The sequence below is a fragment of the Camelus ferus genome, chromosome 33 (genome assembly GCF_009834535.1).
Source record: "Camelus ferus isolate YT-003-E chromosome 33, BCGSAC_Cfer_1.0, whole genome shotgun sequence".
NCBI classification, from domain to species: Eukaryota; Metazoa; Chordata; class Mammalia; order Artiodactyla; family Camelidae; genus Camelus; species Camelus ferus.
Genome location: NC_045728.1, coordinates 12,968,706 through 12,986,699, shown reverse-complemented (window position 1 = coordinate 12,986,699; position 17,994 = coordinate 12,968,706). Strand labels below are relative to the sequence as shown.

At 48.5% G+C, this 17,994-nt stretch overlaps 2 protein-coding genes across 3 annotated transcripts; both read right to left on the bottom strand.

Moving 5' to 3' along the window:
* Positions 1-1,157: 1,157 nt before the first annotated feature.
* On the bottom strand, positions 1,158-10,783 carry ZPR1 (ZPR1 zinc finger). 2 transcript variants are annotated; one of them, XM_014551186.2, is made up of 14 exons: positions 10,566-10,782; positions 10,193-10,354; positions 9,679-9,769; positions 9,229-9,299; positions 8,481-8,567; positions 8,204-8,326; positions 7,795-7,842; positions 7,545-7,611; positions 7,070-7,140; positions 6,332-6,421; positions 5,762-5,872; positions 5,025-5,111; positions 3,321-3,386; positions 1,158-2,620 (listed from the first exon to the last, which is right to left on the bottom strand). In XM_014551186.2, exons 1-14 carry the CDS (start codon positions 10,731-10,733, stop codon positions 2,486-2,488), a joined length of 1,377 nt encoding a protein of 458 aa, XP_014406672.2. In that variant the 5' UTR covers positions 10,734-10,782; the 3' UTR covers positions 1,158-2,485. The 2 variants fall into 2 exon arrangements, with proteins under 2 accessions (XP_014406672.2, XP_032328567.1); XM_032472676.1 differs by lacking the exons at positions 7,070-7,140; positions 7,545-7,611 and having other exon boundaries at positions 10,566-10,783.
* Positions 10,784-12,626: 1,843 nt separating this feature from the next.
* APOA5 (apolipoprotein A5) lies at positions 12,627-15,100 on the bottom strand. Its single transcript, XM_032472677.1, is given in 5 exon segments — positions 12,627-13,137; positions 13,139-13,772; positions 14,336-14,447; positions 14,561-14,617; positions 14,943-15,100. Coding segments are annotated over 5 exon segments (1,137 nt in total). The 5' UTR covers positions 14,959-15,100; the 3' UTR covers positions 12,627-12,819.
* Positions 15,101-17,994: the final 2,894 nt, after the last annotated feature.

Here is a 17,994-nt window from a genome sequence, read left to right as displayed (position 1 = left end):
GTAGCCCCGAAGCTACAACCACGAGCCCAAAAGACCTCTGCCCCCAGCAGCTTCAGAAGCACCATAGGCTAGTAGATAAGAACACGAACTCTGGAGTTGCAGTGTATCTAAGTTTGAGTTCTGGTTCCGTAACATTGTAGCTGTACTACCTTGGGCAAGTTATTTACAAAATGGGATAATAATGACACCTAACTCAATGGTTCCAAGGACTGAGGTAATATTACTGTGTAAAATGATTAGAACAGCACCTGGCACACAGTATGTCAGTTATTTTTATTAGTATGTTTAGGTGGAGAGGAATCTGCTTCAATAGGCTTTCAAGGACCATTCAAGAGAGAAGTCAGTAATTCCAAACCCAATATAATTGCCATTAAAAATATGGAGGTTTCTTATCGTGGAAAAGAATCCGAAAGTGTTTTTTTCTTTGCAAAAACCCTCAGCTCACCCAAGGGCCACAAAAAATGGGTGTGTGTGTGTGTATGTAGCTGAATCATTTTCCTGTGCACCTGAAACACAACTCTGCAAATTAACTATACTTCAATTTTTCAAAATCTTTAATTGAAGTAGTCAGTTACAATGTGTCAATTTCTGGTGTACAGCACAATGTCCCAGTCATGCATATACATACATATATTCATTTTCATATTCTAAAAAAAAAATTAACATGGACGTTTCTAACCTATCTCCCCCACATTTTATATTATTGGTTTGGCCCTAGCTATCTCTTGTGTAGAATTTTCCAATGAAAAGGACCTGGACCTATTTTTGGCATAGCAAAAGAGAGAAACTATAGATTGAATTCTAATACTCAAGTCTGGGAGAAAAGTCTTTTCTTCTTGTGGACATTAAGAGCTTTACTTGAATTATCTCATTTAACCATCACAATTCTCAGATGGTTTTATTATCCTTACTTTACAGATGAGAAAATTGAAGCTTGGAAAGGTTAAGTTGCTCAACTTCACAGCCACAACATATGACCCTTGGGAGCAGAGGCTAGCAAACTGGAGTACAAGAGGTAATCCAAATTTCTTGGGGAAAAAAAAATTGATTGTATATTTTGTCTCACCATTTATGTTAAATTTTTGCTGCTATTTATATATAGTCAAGAAGACATTTTTATACTTCATAAATAAATACACATATCTTGGGATACATGCTCAGAAAATACTTATTTAATAACAAAACAGGTTTGGAGATCACTTCCCTGAAGCACGCATTTTTAACCACTGGGCTATACTGAATGGTCACAGCACAGGCCTCGGAAGAAAAGCAGGTCAGGTCTCTGAGGACTAGTGAGAAGAGGCATTGAACTTCACTAGCTGGAGGGCCCCATGGGTCCCCCATCCACAACCCTGTCTTGGTTTCTAGTCCACTTCAATGCATCTCAAACTGAACTCCACAGCCCCGCCTCCACCCTGGTGTCAGCAGGTGTTTGGGAAGTCTCACATTTCTGTTCCAGTGAACAGTACCAGTATAGTCCTCTCAACCCATCACCTCCTGCCCATTTCTGTCTTCAGTTCCACCTCTACCTGTTCTACTCAGTATCCAACCCAACCTTACCCTGACAAGACCCAAGCTCAGGTCTTAACCCTGTCTACCTCACAAGGAAGTTAAGCAGGATCAAATGATTCACGACCAGTGGCACAGTCTAAGTTTTGCCCCTTCTTGGCAGTTCCATCTAATAAAAGCAAATGCCCCCATCTTCCCTGGCACTACCCAGACTCCTTCCCTGCTGAACATTCCTCCGTAACATGGTGATTAATCTGACACTGTTTTACTTGTGGGTTTATTGTCAACCTCCCACCCACTCTGCTTGCCAATTTCCCCCACTACACTTGAAACCGCATGAAAGCAGAGCTTTATTTTGTTCAGTTCTATGATGTGCCTGGCACATCATAGAACATCTATTAAAGGAATGAATGAAATGCCAGCTCACTCTGGAGAAAATTTTCTTCAGGAGGTTGTACTCTACCAGCAGACCAAACAAGGACAGAATGAATTCAGAGGCCAGTGCTGTTTGAAAGCCACCATTTTAATGAGAACTTCTTCACCTGAGCTAGACTCCTTCCCCTCAGAAGACTCTCTCCTGTTGAAAGCCAGTGTTTATATACCCAAACCAACTCCCAAATTTCATTTGTAGCTGTCTTCTACCTTCTCAACTTCAGAGTGCCAACCCTAGGTGAGAAAGTGTTGTGTGGAGGGAGGGTAAAGACTTAATCAGAAAAAAAGTGTCAATGACATGCCTGATGGCTCATTTCCAGGTTTCTTTCAGGCCAACTCAAAACCTCCAACCCAAGATCAAGTAACCCAAGAGGCTTGCACTTCCATCACAAGCTGTTCAGAAAGTGTGCCCAGATCTCCGACTCAGACCAGGTGTCCTCCCTACACAGGCAAGGCCTGGTGAAAGGGACACTCCAGCCTTTTCCACTGCAGTAATAACCCTGTGGTTGAGCAGCACTGGGGGCTGGCCGGGAACCGCCCACTGCTACCGTGGAGAAGCCAGGCCTGTCTCATAGCCTTCCGTCTTCATGTCGTTCAGCCCGAGCTCCTCGTTTTGGTCAAATGTGCGCTTGTAATGCTCCACCTTCATCTCAGGATCGTCCTCAGGTGCGTACACATTCTGCAAGGCCAGACTGTCAGTGCCTGTGCCATCCTGAGATCCTCTCTCCCCCGGCAGCTTCCAATTCCCACTTCCCCAAAAACTTCATGAGTTTTTTATTTCTAAGGGCTTCCAATACCTCATGGCTAGGCTCAACTCACGGGCAGCAACAGAGCCCACATGGGCTCAGAGTAGGACTGTCCAGTCCCAGGCGGAATGAGGGAACAGTTTGCCTAAAAAACTTCCTATCTAAAGAGAGCAGCATAGTCTAAATTGTGGAGAGACCTTAGAACAGTTGTGCCTGGCCCATAATAACTGCTCAATAAATGTTGAAGTTACTATCAATCACCAGAATATCTCACTAGTCACAGCTTATAGCCTTTCAGTTTCCCTATCTTGGCCTCTGGAAAAGGCACCATTCCTCCTTGCTCCACAATCAGATTTGCAAGATGAAAACTCCATTGCTGGGTTCAGAGCTGGGGACACCGGCTAGACTAGAGGAAGAAGGAACCTGGGGGTGTCCTTTTTCCCCTCTTGACATATAATCACAATCCATCCCACCTTCCCGCTTCCTCGCTTATGTTCCGATTTCTGCTAAGAGGTTCCCTGACAAAAAATAGTTCATTCAGAATTAAGTCTCTCTGTTTCTGGGAAAATGATACATATTTTAGGAATGTCAGAAAGTATCTCTCTATGAAATACCAGGGAAGGTCTACTGTACCTGCAAGTAGCTGTTTCCTGCTGGATCATCCATAACAAAGTGGGCCTTCATGTCACCGTCCAGGATCTGAGGGAGAGAGGGCACAGCACGAGCACGTAAATCTCACAGGCTCCTGGCAGGAAGGGACCATGTCTGCCAGACAAGAACCAACCCAGTGTACACTGCAGAATCCCCCAGAAGTTCTAAGAACTTGTGAAATGAGGTACGTCTAGAAATGGAGTGAGAGGTTCTAAAATAAGGACTGTCTGAAAGCTACCTGAGAAGCACTCCGGCATCCCTAATCTCTCTCCCACGCCAAAAAAACCAACAACCACCCTTCCCCAATCCCAACAGGAGACTGATGACTCTGTGGAGAAGTAACCACAGCACGCCATGGACTGGGGGACACTGACCCAGTTGAGGGCAGAGGGGAAAAAAATCAAGAACAGGAGACTGACTGTACCCTTAATGGAAACAGACATACCCACACTGCAGCCCTCTTCCCATGCTGTGCTCTCAGAACATTGCCAGCCAAGCCCGCACTCTCAGGCCAGGAAATGGAACACCCAGTGATGGGAATCTGAGCAGCCCAAGAGGACACACCTAACCACTCTGGTATTAGTTACCTCAGTGACGTGGCTAAGCTAAATCCCCCTCCAATGAGTCCAATGTCAACAAGACTCAGCCCAATCAGGTGTTTTAGTCATTTACTTTTAAAAGACAATCAATGATTACCAGACATCTGAACAAAGCCTCTAACACTGAACGACAGATATCAAAAAAAAAAAAAAAAAAACTTAAGATGAAATGGAAACTATGCAAGGAAAATAAAATGTCAAAAATAAAAAACCCAACATTAAAATATTCTCAAGAATAAAAACTCTACATCCTTTAAACAAAAGGATGCTATTTAAAAAAAAAAAAAAAAGGACAGGAAGTATTGAAAGACCAAAAAAGGTCTTGGAAAATAAAAATATGTCAGTTGAAATGAAAAACTCAATTGAAAGTTCGGAAAATTAATCTCCAAGAGTAGAGCAAATACAAAGAAACTGAAAACAGGACAGAAAAATAAGTAAATTACAAAAGACCAGACAACTCTACCCAACAACCAAAACAGGGGTTTCAGAAAGAGAGAAGAGAGGGAGAGCAATAAAATCATTTTTAAGAGCTCCCTAGAACTGAGCCATATTCCAGATTCAAAGGACCCCTCAAGTGCTTAGCACGATGGTTGAAAGTTGACCCACACCAAAGCACATCCTGAAATTTCACATCACAGGGGACAAAAAGGCATCAAAAGACTAGGTCACAAACAAAAGATCAGGAATCAGAATGCCTTCAAACTTCTTAATAGCCAAACTCGAAACTGGGAGACATTAGTGGGAGACTGAAAGACTTCAGGAATTCTGATAAAAACTCATTTCTATGCTAGAATTCTATCTATTCCCAGCCATTAGTCAATCAAGTATGAGACTGAAATAATTTTCAGACATGTAAAGTCCCAGAAATCTTACTTCCCACGCACTTTCTCAAGGAGGTACTGGTGAAGATGCTCCAACAAAATAAAGGAGAAAAAAACCAAGAAAGGAAACAGCATGGGACAGCGAAACTAGGAGAATCCCCAGCATTCTGGTTAGATGTTAAAACGTGGCAGGAAAGGGTATGCAGCCTGTTGCTCCCTGGAGCCCCAGACCACAAGCACAGACCAGGTGGTCTGAGTCCTCTCACCTGGTCCAACTTCTGACTAAACTCCTGCAGTTTCTCCGTCTGGCCAGGATTGGAACTGTCACCCAGTGTGAAAGGGTTCTTGGTCACCTGCAATAAATGACATCCAAACTGCTAGAATGCTGGCTCTTTGCTTGTTACGCTTAACCATAAAGCTGGCGGGAGGGGCCCAGCAGGGAAGCTTGGTCTCCATGCAGGCCACACCACCTTTCCAACCTGGACAGCCACTCCTAAGACTGTGTGGCTGTATCTGCCAAAATGGCAACATGAAACAAAACTATAGCAACATTCTTAAATAGGAACTATGGTCCTCATTTGAAGAAATGCAAGGTAAAGTACAACTTACAAAGACAAAATGCCTGGCAACTGAGAATCAATTAAGTGAAATGATTCACTAAGAGGCAAAACACATGGATTAAGTCAATGCACACAGATACATGTACATCCAGGAGTTTTAGGTGCTGGAAGGACCCTCATGCTCCCATTTTACAGCGACATAAATGACTTATGCAAAATCACAAAATATCTCCATCGGCCAAGATTTAGGCCTGAGAATTTCCATTCTGAATTTACCATAAACTTATCATCACAATCCAAAATAACATTTAAGTTTCTCAAATCAGCTTTAAAGCAAAGAAACTCCAGTTATCAGCCCCCAAAACTAGAAATTTGGGGTCTTCTAGCCCCTTCCCCACAGCCACCCCACAGAAGCTGCCATCAACTATACTCAGGGGACTCACCAGTTCCCGAATGTCTTTCAGCATCCCCTCCAGTGTGGTGAACTTGCCCCCGAGGACAGCCATTCCCAGTTCAAATTCCAGCTCTGGGATTTCCACACTACATGTCTCAGACTGTGAGATGAGAGATCAAGTTAGGCTTTAAATCAGGAGCCACTAGAGAAAGCTAACCAGAGTCCTGTTGCCAAATTAATACCACCAAGGACAGCTTGGGGACAAAGTCAGCTGTCCCAGTTTTCTCTGAGTCTCTAGTTAAAGCCAGACTCACTCCTGGAACCAGCCTAAAAGGGGGCATTCTGAGTCATGGCTTCAAGCTGGCAAGCATCCTGTCATTAGAGGCCAGAAACAAGGGCTCTTACAGACAGGAGGCAAAAGGCTGCCAAGTCATCAGAAAGAGCCTTTCTTTCTGGGTCACCTTCTGAATCTGCACTTCCAACCATAGATAAACTATGCTCAGGGATCCTCAAACCCAAGTAAGGAGATACCCCATGACCCCAGGACATAATCAAAGAAAGACAATTTCCCCTCAGCAGGGACAGCCACATGCGGAGAATTTCCCAAGCAGGCTGTTACCTTGAGCAGGTCTCTGGTCATATCTGAGGGATCTGTGATGTGGAAGGTGATCTTGGTGCCCAAGGGCTCCACAGCCCCTCCAGATTTCACCTGCATAGACAGCAGTGTCAGGAGCAGCAGCAGAGGAGACCCCGATCCTCACCTGGTGCGGGGAGACCTCGGGGGTAGGCCTGGACCTCCAATCAGGCCCTCTAACAGCTACCATGGACAGTGCCTTTTAAACCCATAGTTGCAGCAGTCACCCAAACCAAACACAGAACACTCAGCCCAGGAAGCTGCCAAAACTTACCCCAAATTGCCAAGAAACTGAATTCACCTTTTAAAAAAAAATGACTCTTGGGGTTGAAAGGGACTTCCAACTACAACTAATGTGTAGATCCCCTTTATAATTTTCTAGTTTAAGAATTTAAACAGTTTATGCTTGAATATACCCTGGGAAAGGGAATGTACAATCCTCCAGGGTGGCCCATTCTACTTTCAGACAGATCTAGAAAGTTCCTTATTACTAAGTCAAAATCTGCCTCCCTGCAATTCCACTCCTCTGAGGGGTAGGTCAAAAGTGGGTCTCTCTTCCACATAACCAACTTTAAATACGTCTTCAATAAGCTATGCTGTCTCTAACTTTTCCTCTGTAATTCCTAGTCCCTTCAAGAGCTCCTCACCCTAAGCAGCTTTAGAATGGATGAAAGTTAGGCGTTACCCTCAAGCTAGCCTTCCCCAGCGATGACGCCCACCCACCTCATTGGTCCGATGGCCGCAGTTCTCGCAGTTGGTGGCCATGATGATAACCTCCTTAAAGTGGGGGATTTCTGGCAGGGGGAATTAAGGAAATCTGCTTCCAGGATAGCAAGACCACCCTCTGGGGAAGAACAAACCCAAACACATAGTTGCTGGTCCCAGGATGCAGGAAACAGATCACAAGAAGCAGCCTAACACAGACTGCCCCCCAGAAGAGGGCAAGGTCACACCCCACGGTGATCCCTGTTCACCAGTGTTTGACAACATGGCTCAGCTCACACACAGGAGCCTAGAGACCATGGCCTGACGCTCTTTGACCCCAAAAGCCAAGGTGCACAGTCTCATCAAAGGCAACATCCTCCTCATCACTCGGAATAAAGCATGTGCTTTCCTTGAAGGGAGTACTCTACAGCCTGAACATAATCTTCATGCCTGAGTCAGATGAAGGGCAACCCAACTGCCTGACGAAAGATACGAACTAGCTTCATGTTGGTCTGGGCCGGAGCATTGCACTCCGGGCAGTTTGTGTTGAACTGGAGCACCTGCAACACAACGTGGGGATGCAGGGTGAGCCCTCCCAGGCGGCTGAACCCTGCTCAGGCTAAAGACACTCAGCTGGTATGCTGGTGGCCGCCCGTGTTGGTGGTGAGGAAGAGAGACACTGAATAGCACCAGTCTCAGCCCACAACTCTGCTCCTTCCTCCACTGTAGCCAATGGGACTCACTTCGTTTCTGAGATCTTCCTCTTCTGGCTTCTCTTCTGGTGCCTCTGCCTAAAGTAGCAGAGATGCAAATCAGACGTCACATAGATCTCAGCCTCCCCAACACCCCGCCCTAGAGGGAAAGAAAATGCTCTGGATGCTTATGTCAGTTGCCACCTCATGGGTTTAACAGAGAAATCAGAAAGCAAAGCCCCAGTCAAGGGAAGAACAGAGCTTAAGACAGAATCACAGCCCCTGCTGTTCTGTGTTGTAAAGTTTATCCTAAATCCTTCCATGAGCTGGATGAGAGGCACTCATGTGCTGAGACAGGATGCACAGGACGGCAGCAGCAAAATAAGTTCCCACTGACTCCAAGCAATCCAGAGTGCAAGATAACTCCAGAGCATTCTTCTGGCTTCTTCAGTGCACTTACCTGGAGCCCCAGGATCTCTTCCTGCTGTTGAGTCCGGTTATAGTGTGTGATCACCAGGGCATCATCTTTCCGGGGAGCGTGTGGGTTTTCCACAAAGCTGTTCCCTGAGGGATCATCAATGATCTAACAGATGGGTAAAGAGAGCAGTTACAAGAAATCACATGCAATCCTCCACCTGCCATCAGACTACTCAGGCACCATAGTAGAAAAATCTCAGACAGTCTTAATGGTCTCTCCTCCCCTAAATCTAGGGCACCTAGAGTCCCTCAGTACTCACCAGGGTGAAAGGAGAGGCCACCTGCTTTAGCTCTTTCAGTTTGACAATGAACTCATCAATACTTTCAGCCATGGCTTCTTCGTTTGCCTGACATGAACAGAGAGTAATAGCATCGACCCTGGTAACAGACCTTGTGTCCCCACTCCGTCATGCCCACATCACTTCCAACAGGAAGTCACCGTCCATCTTAGTTTGAGTGGAAACAGAGACTCAGGCTTCACACTAAGAAGTAGCAAGTGAGCTAGAAGTTTACGGGGGGGTGCCAGACGAGCCTTATTTTCTCACTCATTCAACCACTTAGCCCAGGCCTTCATGCCAGGTTACAGACAACAGTATATAAATCAGAGTCCTCTTATGGGGCTCCACAGCCAGTTAAGAAGACAGATGACTAAATGTGCAATTATATTATTTCATACATATGTATGAAATATCCTAATATATATAAGATACAATGGAACACTCAGGAAGTACAGATAAACCCAAGGGTATTAGGAAAGGCTCTTCAGAGGTAATATTACAGTATCTGTCTGAGAAGAGGCCTCAGAATACACTGGGGGAAGGGCAATGGAAAGGACGGCGGTACAACACAAGCAACATCCAGGCAGCCACAGCACCACAGCATGCTTCCCCCCAAGTTCTCCAACATTCAATCAGAGACAGTTCAGCTACACAGGAAGCTCAACAAGTATATACAACTATATACTATAATTATTCCCTGAGCTGCTGCAATCAGAAAACCCTAGCTCACCCTTCGTGTGGGCTGATCCTGCTCCAGGCCAGAGATAGCACGGCTGATCAATCCTTCAACAGTGGTCAGAGCTGGTCAACAAGAACAAAAGATAGGTAAGTCTGGCTCTCCTATCAAGTGCCTGTAAGAGCCTGGGCATTTCACTTGAACTCTCTGGGCCTTAATGTCATATGTAAAATAGGGAGGCAGGGAACAAGGTTCCATTCACATCTAATGAGAGTGATGTTAAAGTTCTGTAATAAGCACATCACTGTCTTAGTATGGCTATCTACCATCTCAAGCTGTTTTTATCTAAGCTTTCCACTTATGTGAAACCAATGAAAATCACAATGATTACATGGCCAAACCCATACACAAGCCACTACACCTGGTACCAGGGATTCTGCAAGAAAGCAAGATTTCGGCTAGGCATGAACATGAACAGACTAATTATTCTGATCTTAATGTTACCTCCTTTCTGGCTGAAGGCAGGAATTTCAAAATCCAGCTCTGGGATCCTAGTGGTGGCAGAGTCAGTCTTCACTACTTCTCTGTTCATGTCCTGAGCAAAAAGAAAAACTCTCAGTCCAGAGAGGTCAACAGTACAGGTTCTCTGCAGGAAATAGCACACTGTCTCCCTCCATCAGAGCCCCCGGCCCACTGTTTCTTCCTCTCTCCACTCCAGGGAGTCTAGACTACTCATGTAGGAGAGTACCTTGATGGAACCAGCTGCCCAAATGGTGAGAGTACCACTCATAGCAACCACTGCTCTCTTGATTCCATCTGACAAAGTTTACAAAGCACTTTCACAAGTCTCATCTCACCTGAGCAGATGACAGCACCGATGCCATTTTTCAAAGGCGGAAACTGAGGCTTGGACACATAAGGAAATTTGCTCAAGGTCGGACGGCCTGAACCAGAGCTCTGACTCCAGTCCCCGGGCTTTCTCTAAGACACTAGGGTAACTGCTGTGGTTTCCTCTTACCTCCTGGGCCCTGACGGTCAAAGTGTAGCGCACTCCCTGGTCCTGGATCCTGCCGGCCGACTGGATCTCCGTGTTGTTCCAGCCACAGTGCTCGCAGGAAAAGGAGCTCACGATTATTTCTCTGAAGAAGGGGATCTTAGTGAGGAGGAGGCGCGTGATGCCCTGGGAAAGCAGAAAACAGCTAAGGAAAGAGCCAGTGAAACCCCTATCCCCCTGTCTACCGGCCCCCGGGCCTACCTCGCCTTCGGGTCCCCAGCTGGGCCCACCTGACCGGATCGCCGACTCTCCCCGCCACAACCCACCCCTAGACCCCAATCCCTCAACCCCGTCTCAGCCCAACCCTCCAGGTGTCCATGGCCGCGCCCCGCCTCACGTTGCGGTAACAGTTCATGCACAGCGACTCAATCTCGGTGGGCTGCTGCTCCTCGTCCTCGGCGCTGAAAGGTCGGAACAAGTGCCCCGGCCCCGGAGCCCGGGCCGCTGCGGGCGAGGGGGCAGCAACCCCCGGGGGCCCGGGCTCCACAGCCCCGCTGGCCGACATCCCCACCACGCGCAACTCAGGCGCCGACTTCCGGCTTTTGCTGCCTTTGTGGCCCCTCCCCTTCCTCCGGCACTTCCGCCAGCTGCAGCCCCGCCCTTTCTTAAAGAGGCCGTGGATTCTGGGCCCTCAGGGAAACGTACCTGAACGCGGTTTCCCAGTTGCCGGGATTATTTGATCCTGATTTCCATAGCCAGCTGGATCCAAGAGTTGCCTCCACCTCAATTCAGGCGTCACCGCTCCAGGACGTCCTCTCAAACCCAGGACAGTTTTTTGCTCCTTGCAGTAACTCCGTCGCACTAGATTCTAACTATTGGTCCGCAAGTCTGACTGCAGGAGCCTTGACCACAAGGGATCTGACTGTCCCTCGGTATCCCCGAGGAGGTGCGCTCTGACCCGGGATGGCTTGGATCCACTGTTGGGCCAGACGCTGCTTTGGCTCTAGATCCCCCTCCCTTAGTCCCTCCATCAGTCTCTCCCTTCCTGTTCTTCTCACTCCCTATTTCTATCCTCATAAACACCTGCCCAAATTCCAGCCTCAAATACACGGCCCTCATTTTCACTCCCACCCCCTCATCCCCACCACATCCGACTCCAGCTGAATCACTCCTCCTGGTTTCCTAACTAACGACAACAAAAACACCTCTTTGGGGGGGTAAACTTTCCTTTCCAGCACCTCCTCTCCCTGGGCACCGCTCTCCCAGTTCTGTTGCTAAATCTAGGGTGTCAGGGAAGAAGTCCAGTTTTTAGGTATGATGAGGCCAGATTCATGTGGGGTGCGTGCTATGCAGGAGTGAGGCAGTGCTGAGAACCCTGTGCACCGCGGGCTAAGCTGGGAGGAAAGAGTGCCGCACAGGACAGTCCAAGGGTACTGGCCTGGGTGTGTTTACCCTTTCCTTTTTCCTCCTCCCTCTACCTCACCCGCCCCCAATTTCAGAGTTCCCAGGGATCTATAAGGAGCTTGGTTGCCCTCAAGTGAATCTGTACATGGGGAATGGGGAGTTAAGAGTTTGGGGGTCCCAAGAAGGTCAGTCATGAAAAGGTGCATTCAAAATCTGATACGGTGGTGACAAAGGAGACAGGCTACCTCAGGCCCCTGCACCTCATGCACACAGTCCTGTGGTAAGCAGGTGGGTGAACAATGCATGTGCAGAGAAAGGGTCTTTAACCTCTAACCTGGGACACCCCAGGCATGACAGGCAGCTGTCAGCCCAGCCAGAGCAAAAGCCCTCTGACAGACCTGGGCCGGGAGGGGGTCAATGTGAAGGAACAACGAGGGTTTGGAGGGGATGGTGGATGTGCTTTAGGGATAGCGGTAAGGCCACTGCTTTCAGAGATGGTCCACATGAGAGTCGCACCAGGCAAATAAGCTTCCATCATAAGCATCTATTTCATTTGTGTCAGAAGTCTAGACTTCAGCCTAGGAATCAGCAGGGAGGGGCCAGAGATGGGGAGGGCACAAGGTTGGCTCTTCAGAGGGTTTAAGAAGCCTCGAGTTTGGAGAGTTCAGTCAGCTGTTTAGATGTAGAGCTAGGTGAGGAAATCCGGGCTCTACTCCCTCCCACGGTAACCCACACCATTTGTCCCCACCAGCAGGGACATATACACACACACTCCTCATACTTTCTTCCTTTCTCCCTTCGCTTCCTCCAACAGAGGCTGTCATGGCAGCCCCAGGGAGAAACAAGCTCCTCTCTGCGTACCAGCAGTAGCAGTGGCCACCAGGTGGCCAGAAGTGATTGAAGCCAGGCCAGAGGACGAAAAGGTACAGGCTTCCAGCACCATGGTAACAGGCTTATACATAATTATTCACACACTGAGTGCCTCCTCCCTCCCCACTCCCGCCATCCTAGAATGAAGCAACTCAGGATTCCCAAATGAGGAAGGGGAGCCGGGTTTACAAAGCCTGGTGAATGTATTGCATCTGGATGGGGAATTGCAGGAAGCAGGATATGCCAAGGATGACAGCCCCTTCCGTGGCCTCAGCTATCCTGTGCAGGGCCCTCCACCCTCTGCCCAACAGGCCACTGTCCAGGACTGAGCCATGCTGGCTCCCCAGATAAGGATCTGGGATTTGGGAAGGAAACCCTCAGGGCTCCCCCTGATGGCCAAGACCATGGTCATGAAGGCTGTAGTTGATGTCTTCCCACAGGTCGTCCAGACGAGCCTGCAGCTCACTCCGGGCCTTGTCTGGGTCCGCTTGGAGGAACTCTGGGGCGAAGGCGCTGTGACCTGGCGAGGGCGGCGCCAGCTGCTGCTGGACCTGCTCGGTCTCCTGGTCAATGGCACGGGTGAAGGCGGCGATCTGCAGGAAGGTGTCCTGGCGGAAAGCCTGGAGTCGCTGGCGCACCTCCTGGGACAGCACCTGGGGGTCGGGTTGGGCCTCTTCCTCAGCACCATCCGCACCGGGCACCGACAAAGGCGCTGAGCTCTTCGCGCAGCTGGTCCAGGTTCTGCTGGATGCGTGCGTGCAGGGCCTTGGCCTTGCGCGTGAGCTTGCTCGAGAGCACCTGCACGCAGCGGCTGAGGCGTGCGGGGCTGGCGGCGGCGTGCGGCGCCACGCTGCGGTGCAGCTCCTGCACGTGGCGCCCGATGCCTGTCACCAGGCGCTCGGCGTACGGGTGGAAGAGCGCCTTGACGCGGCTGGTGTGGTGCGCCACGCGGTTCTGCACCTCCTGCAGTAGGCCCCGCGCCTCGTCCACGCCCCTCAGCAGGTGGGCCTTGGTGTCCTCCCCGACAGCGTGCAACTGCTCCTGCAGCTCCTGCACGCGCAAGGCCACCTGCTCCATCAGCTCCGAGGTGTAGGGCTGCAGCTGCCGCCGCAACCCTTCCAGGTTCCAGCCCACTCGCTTGTGCACCTCCGCCATGTAGGGCTCCAGGCGCTCCCTCACCTCCTCCAGCTCCTTCTGCAGCAGCTGCCGCATGTCCACCGGGTCTTGTGGGAGCCCAGGAGGCTCCCTCCCCGGCCCATTCAGAGGGCCCAGTTTTTCCAGGAACTTGTCCATATCGCTGAGGTTTTGCTCAAGGCTGCCTTTCAGGCTCCTGGGGAAGGGGACAATCAGGCCATCAGACTGCTAGACGCCTCATCTCTTTTGCCGCAAAGATATTGCTCACTGATCCTCTGGGGAAACGGAGGATGCAGGGCCGTGGCTCCAGAGCCAGGGTTCTAGTTCTAACCCCAGCCAACCGCAACTCCTCCCACAGGAAGTACAAACACAAGGCACATGTGTATTCAGACCAGCACTGCCCAGGGAAGCCCAGATGCACCTGAACAATCCTTTCATTCTGGAGAAAGCAATGGATGGGTGGGGGTAGGGGGGCGGGGAGGGGGGGGGTGTTGGGATGGGGGAGGGGTAGGTCCTCTCCACTGCTCCCAGGTCCCACAGCTCATTGGGCAAAGAGGCACCAGCCTTAGAGAAGTCAAGAAGGAGGCTGCTGCCAGCAGAGGGTGCTGAACAACCCAGGACTGCCGGGGTAGTGGGCAGAACTAGCGCCGCTCTTTTCTCTTCCCAGAGAGGACCATGAGGGAATCCGGCAGTGCATCACCCCACCCCCCAAGGTGTCTCCTCCCTTCGCGCGCACACACCCTTTCCCTGGCCACTCACGTGGGCTCCCAGGCCAGCTTCTGCTGCTGGATCTGCTCCACCCTGCTTTTGTCCCCGCTGCTCTGGCTGAAGTAGTCCCAGAAGCCTTTCTGTGCCTGGGTGGTTGATAGCACTGTGGAGAGGGAAGGGATGAATAGGGACCAGGTTTCCTCCTCCGAGGTGGACGGGCCCCTCAGTCCAGCTTCCGCCCACACCTCCACACTGATGTCAGGGTTGGAGACCCACCTGAGAGGAGGGCCAGAGCCCGGGTCAGAAATGCAGCCACACTTGCCATGATGTACTCTGAGAAGAAAGGTGAATGGAGGCCTGGTGAGGGTGAAGAAGCGAAGAAAGGACGTCTCTCAGGGGACCTGCCCAAAACCTGTTAACCCTTCCCTGCGGTTACTGAGCTGTCAGGGCTCAGGAGGACTGACCTAGGTGAACGTGGCTCAGAGAGAAAGGGTGTCTTCCTCGGGGGGGGGGGATTGGGGGGGCTCCTTTTTCACTTCAGTTTCATCATATGGAGTGTGGAGCTCAAACTGCTTTGTAAAAATTCCCACCACCACCACCCTCCCCAGACCCCAGGAGCAGCTCCCCCGGCCACTTCTGCCATCACTCCCCTGCTGACCTGTTCCTGCCCCCATTTCACAGCTGAGAAAACTGAGGTATCCCAGGAGGAAGAAGCAACTCTGCCAAAATGCTCCGAGAGGAGATCCTTAGTTCTTAGTTCCCACCCCCAGCTCTCTGCTGAGACCCCTCAATCCCCACCCTTAGGACTCCAACCCGCATCTCTCTACCCCGGCTGCTCACCTACTCAGTTCTGGGCACAGAGAACAGACATTCCGCTTAATAGTCCAGGGTCTAGGCCTCTGGCAACAATTGCTCTGAGTAAACACCACGTGGAGGTTCAAAGAAGGATGACCTCAGCTGCCTCCCAGTGCTTACCTCCTGCCCTTTCCTGGTACCCAAAGGGTTAATGAGTGCCACAGGATCTGGGTGCTGCCCCAGTAGAAAAGTACTTCCTGGAAAGTTTTACAAGGAGTGGGCCTGAACTCCTCACCCAGTTCCCCCCAAACCCCATGACCTTCAACCTTCCTGCAGGCCTGCTGGCTGGCCCACCAATAGAGACCAGCTTGTTTGTCTGCTGAGGGTCCTGCTTTTGCTCAACTGCCCAGAGGCACTGTGCCCCAGCCAGACAGGGACAGTGTCCAGCTGCCAGCCTGAACCTGAGAAGCCCTTGACAGCTCCACTGTGGGCTACTTAGGCAGCCTGGGCAGAGCCAGCATTTATAGGGTTAAAGAGCCACCCACCTTCCACTTTATAAAATAATCCTGGAACAAGCAGGGGAAGTTAGGTGGGGGTGCAGATAAAATAATGAGAGGCATCTGGGCCAGGTCTCTCTGCCCTAGTCCTGCCTATTCACTTCCGGCCTCATCTGCCACTCAAATCCTTGGCATTCCCTGAGCATGCCACATCTTTCAGGACACTGAGCCTCTGTACCTGCTGTTCCCTCTGTTTGAAGTATCCCTTGGTGAACTTATATTTATTTTTTTCAGACTTAGTTTGTGTTAGTTAGGATTAGGCTCAGCTGTAAGTGACAAAAAAAAAAAAACCAGAAAGAGAATAGCTTAAACAAAATGGAATTATATTTCTCTCCCATGTAAACATGGACCAACCAAGGCTTATTCTGTCTTGTTGCACTATCCTCCTCAACAAAAGCCTCATGTCAAAGTTTCAGCTGCTTCAGTTCCAGCCATCAAGTCCACCTCCCAGCCAGCAGGAAGAAGAGCATATTCCCTCTCTTTAAAGACACATCCTGGAAATTGTTCTTACCACTTTACTGACATGTCATTGGTCAGAACCTAATCACACAGCTATACTTAGCTGGAAAGGAGAATGGGAAATGTAGTCTTTATTTTGGATTCCCTAGCTGGGAAAGAGCCATATTACTCAGGAAGAAGAGAAGAATGGATTTGAGAGGACAAGAGTAGGCTCTGCTGCACAGCTCCAGTGTCACTCTGAATGCCCTCTTCTGCCCTCACACTCCTCTGGATACAGACAATTCCATATTAATCATAGAAAATTTTGTATGTTCCTGGAGTAAAGCACTTACTATCCTGCAGTGCAGTGATTTACTGACATCTCTGAGAGCTCTCTGAGTGCAGAGACTTTATCTAATTCATCTCCATGCCCCCCTGTTATGTTTGGCACAGTGGATAATACATAGAAGATTGTGTGACTGAACTCATTCAACTGACTAAGGAACTGAGGTTTTGTCAAATGACTTGTCCATCATTACACAGTAAGAGGTACAGCCAGCATTGGAACCCAGATGTCTCTTTATTGGTAGTTGCAGGGCAGATGCATAGGCAGACTTGGGGCTTAAAGCAACTTCTGGGTCACTTTCTCAAGAATCACACTGCATTGGTTTTGCAGACTAAGACAAGGAGGTGATCTTCCCGTTGGTAGCCACTTACAGATGAGCTTCTGAGACTCATTCCTTCAAGTGCAAGCTGAGATGGTCGCTTCTCTAGCCCTTCCAACAGTTTTATAAACCTTGTATTTTCTACATTAAAGCCTTTCACACTTGAAAAACATAGAGTAGCTTCCATTTTTCTGACCGAGCCTAGATTAATACAATAGGTAGATGTAGGACATACTCATGCTTCCCTATTTGCTGAAATCTGAGTTTCAGCTTTTTTAATGTTTGGGTTGATTGGAGGTTTTTGTATATGTATATGTGTTAGGGGTTTGTGCGTGAAACCATTTTAAAAAATTGTAGACAGCATAACATTTCACCCTAACTACTTCAACAGACATCTCCTAAGAATAAGGACACTTTGGCATAAACAGAATACCACTATCACACCTATGAAAATTAACATAATTCTTTAACGCCATCTAATATATACTACATGTTCAAATTTTCCCCATTCTCCAAAAAAAAAAAAATGCCTTTTATAGATATTTTTCTTTCTTTTTTTCTTTTTAAATTCAGGATCCAATGCATTTCACCAAGTTGTTTCTCCTCTGTCCTCTCTTTTCATTGAGAACAGTACTTCCCAACCCTTGACATTGACTTCTTTTGAAGAGTTCAAAGATGTCTTGTAAAATGATCTGGCTTGGACTGTTTGTTTCCTCATCATTAGAATGAGGTTAAACATTTTTGTTCATATCTTTGGTTTTGAAAACAAATCCCCCCAAAAGCTCTTTGAAATATTATTGATGAAGGGACTACTTTAGAGGAGGTGCTATAAACAATGAATAACTAAAATATTAGACCAAAGTAACATGGACGATGGGAAGAGAGAGATCAAACTGAAAGCATTCTGCAGTCTTTGCATTATTCAAGAAGAAGAGGAGAAAGAATATTGATTATCTTTAGACTTTGTTAAATCAAACAGGAAGATTAAAATTTCAAGGATAACCCATTAAAAGAACACTAAGAATGGATAACTTTCAAACTAGCATATGGGGAAAAGAGACTAAAGAACATCAGAAAGGCTTCCAGTGAAGGTTGGGGGATTGATTGCATGCATTAGCTCTGCTGTTTTCTGAAATCCCAATAAAATGGCATTAAAGTGCACTTTTTAAAAAAAAAATGCATAGATCCACAAAGAGAATAGCAGAGGAGACAAAAGACATTTTGGAAGCTGGAAAGCTTCCAGGTGGTTAAACGG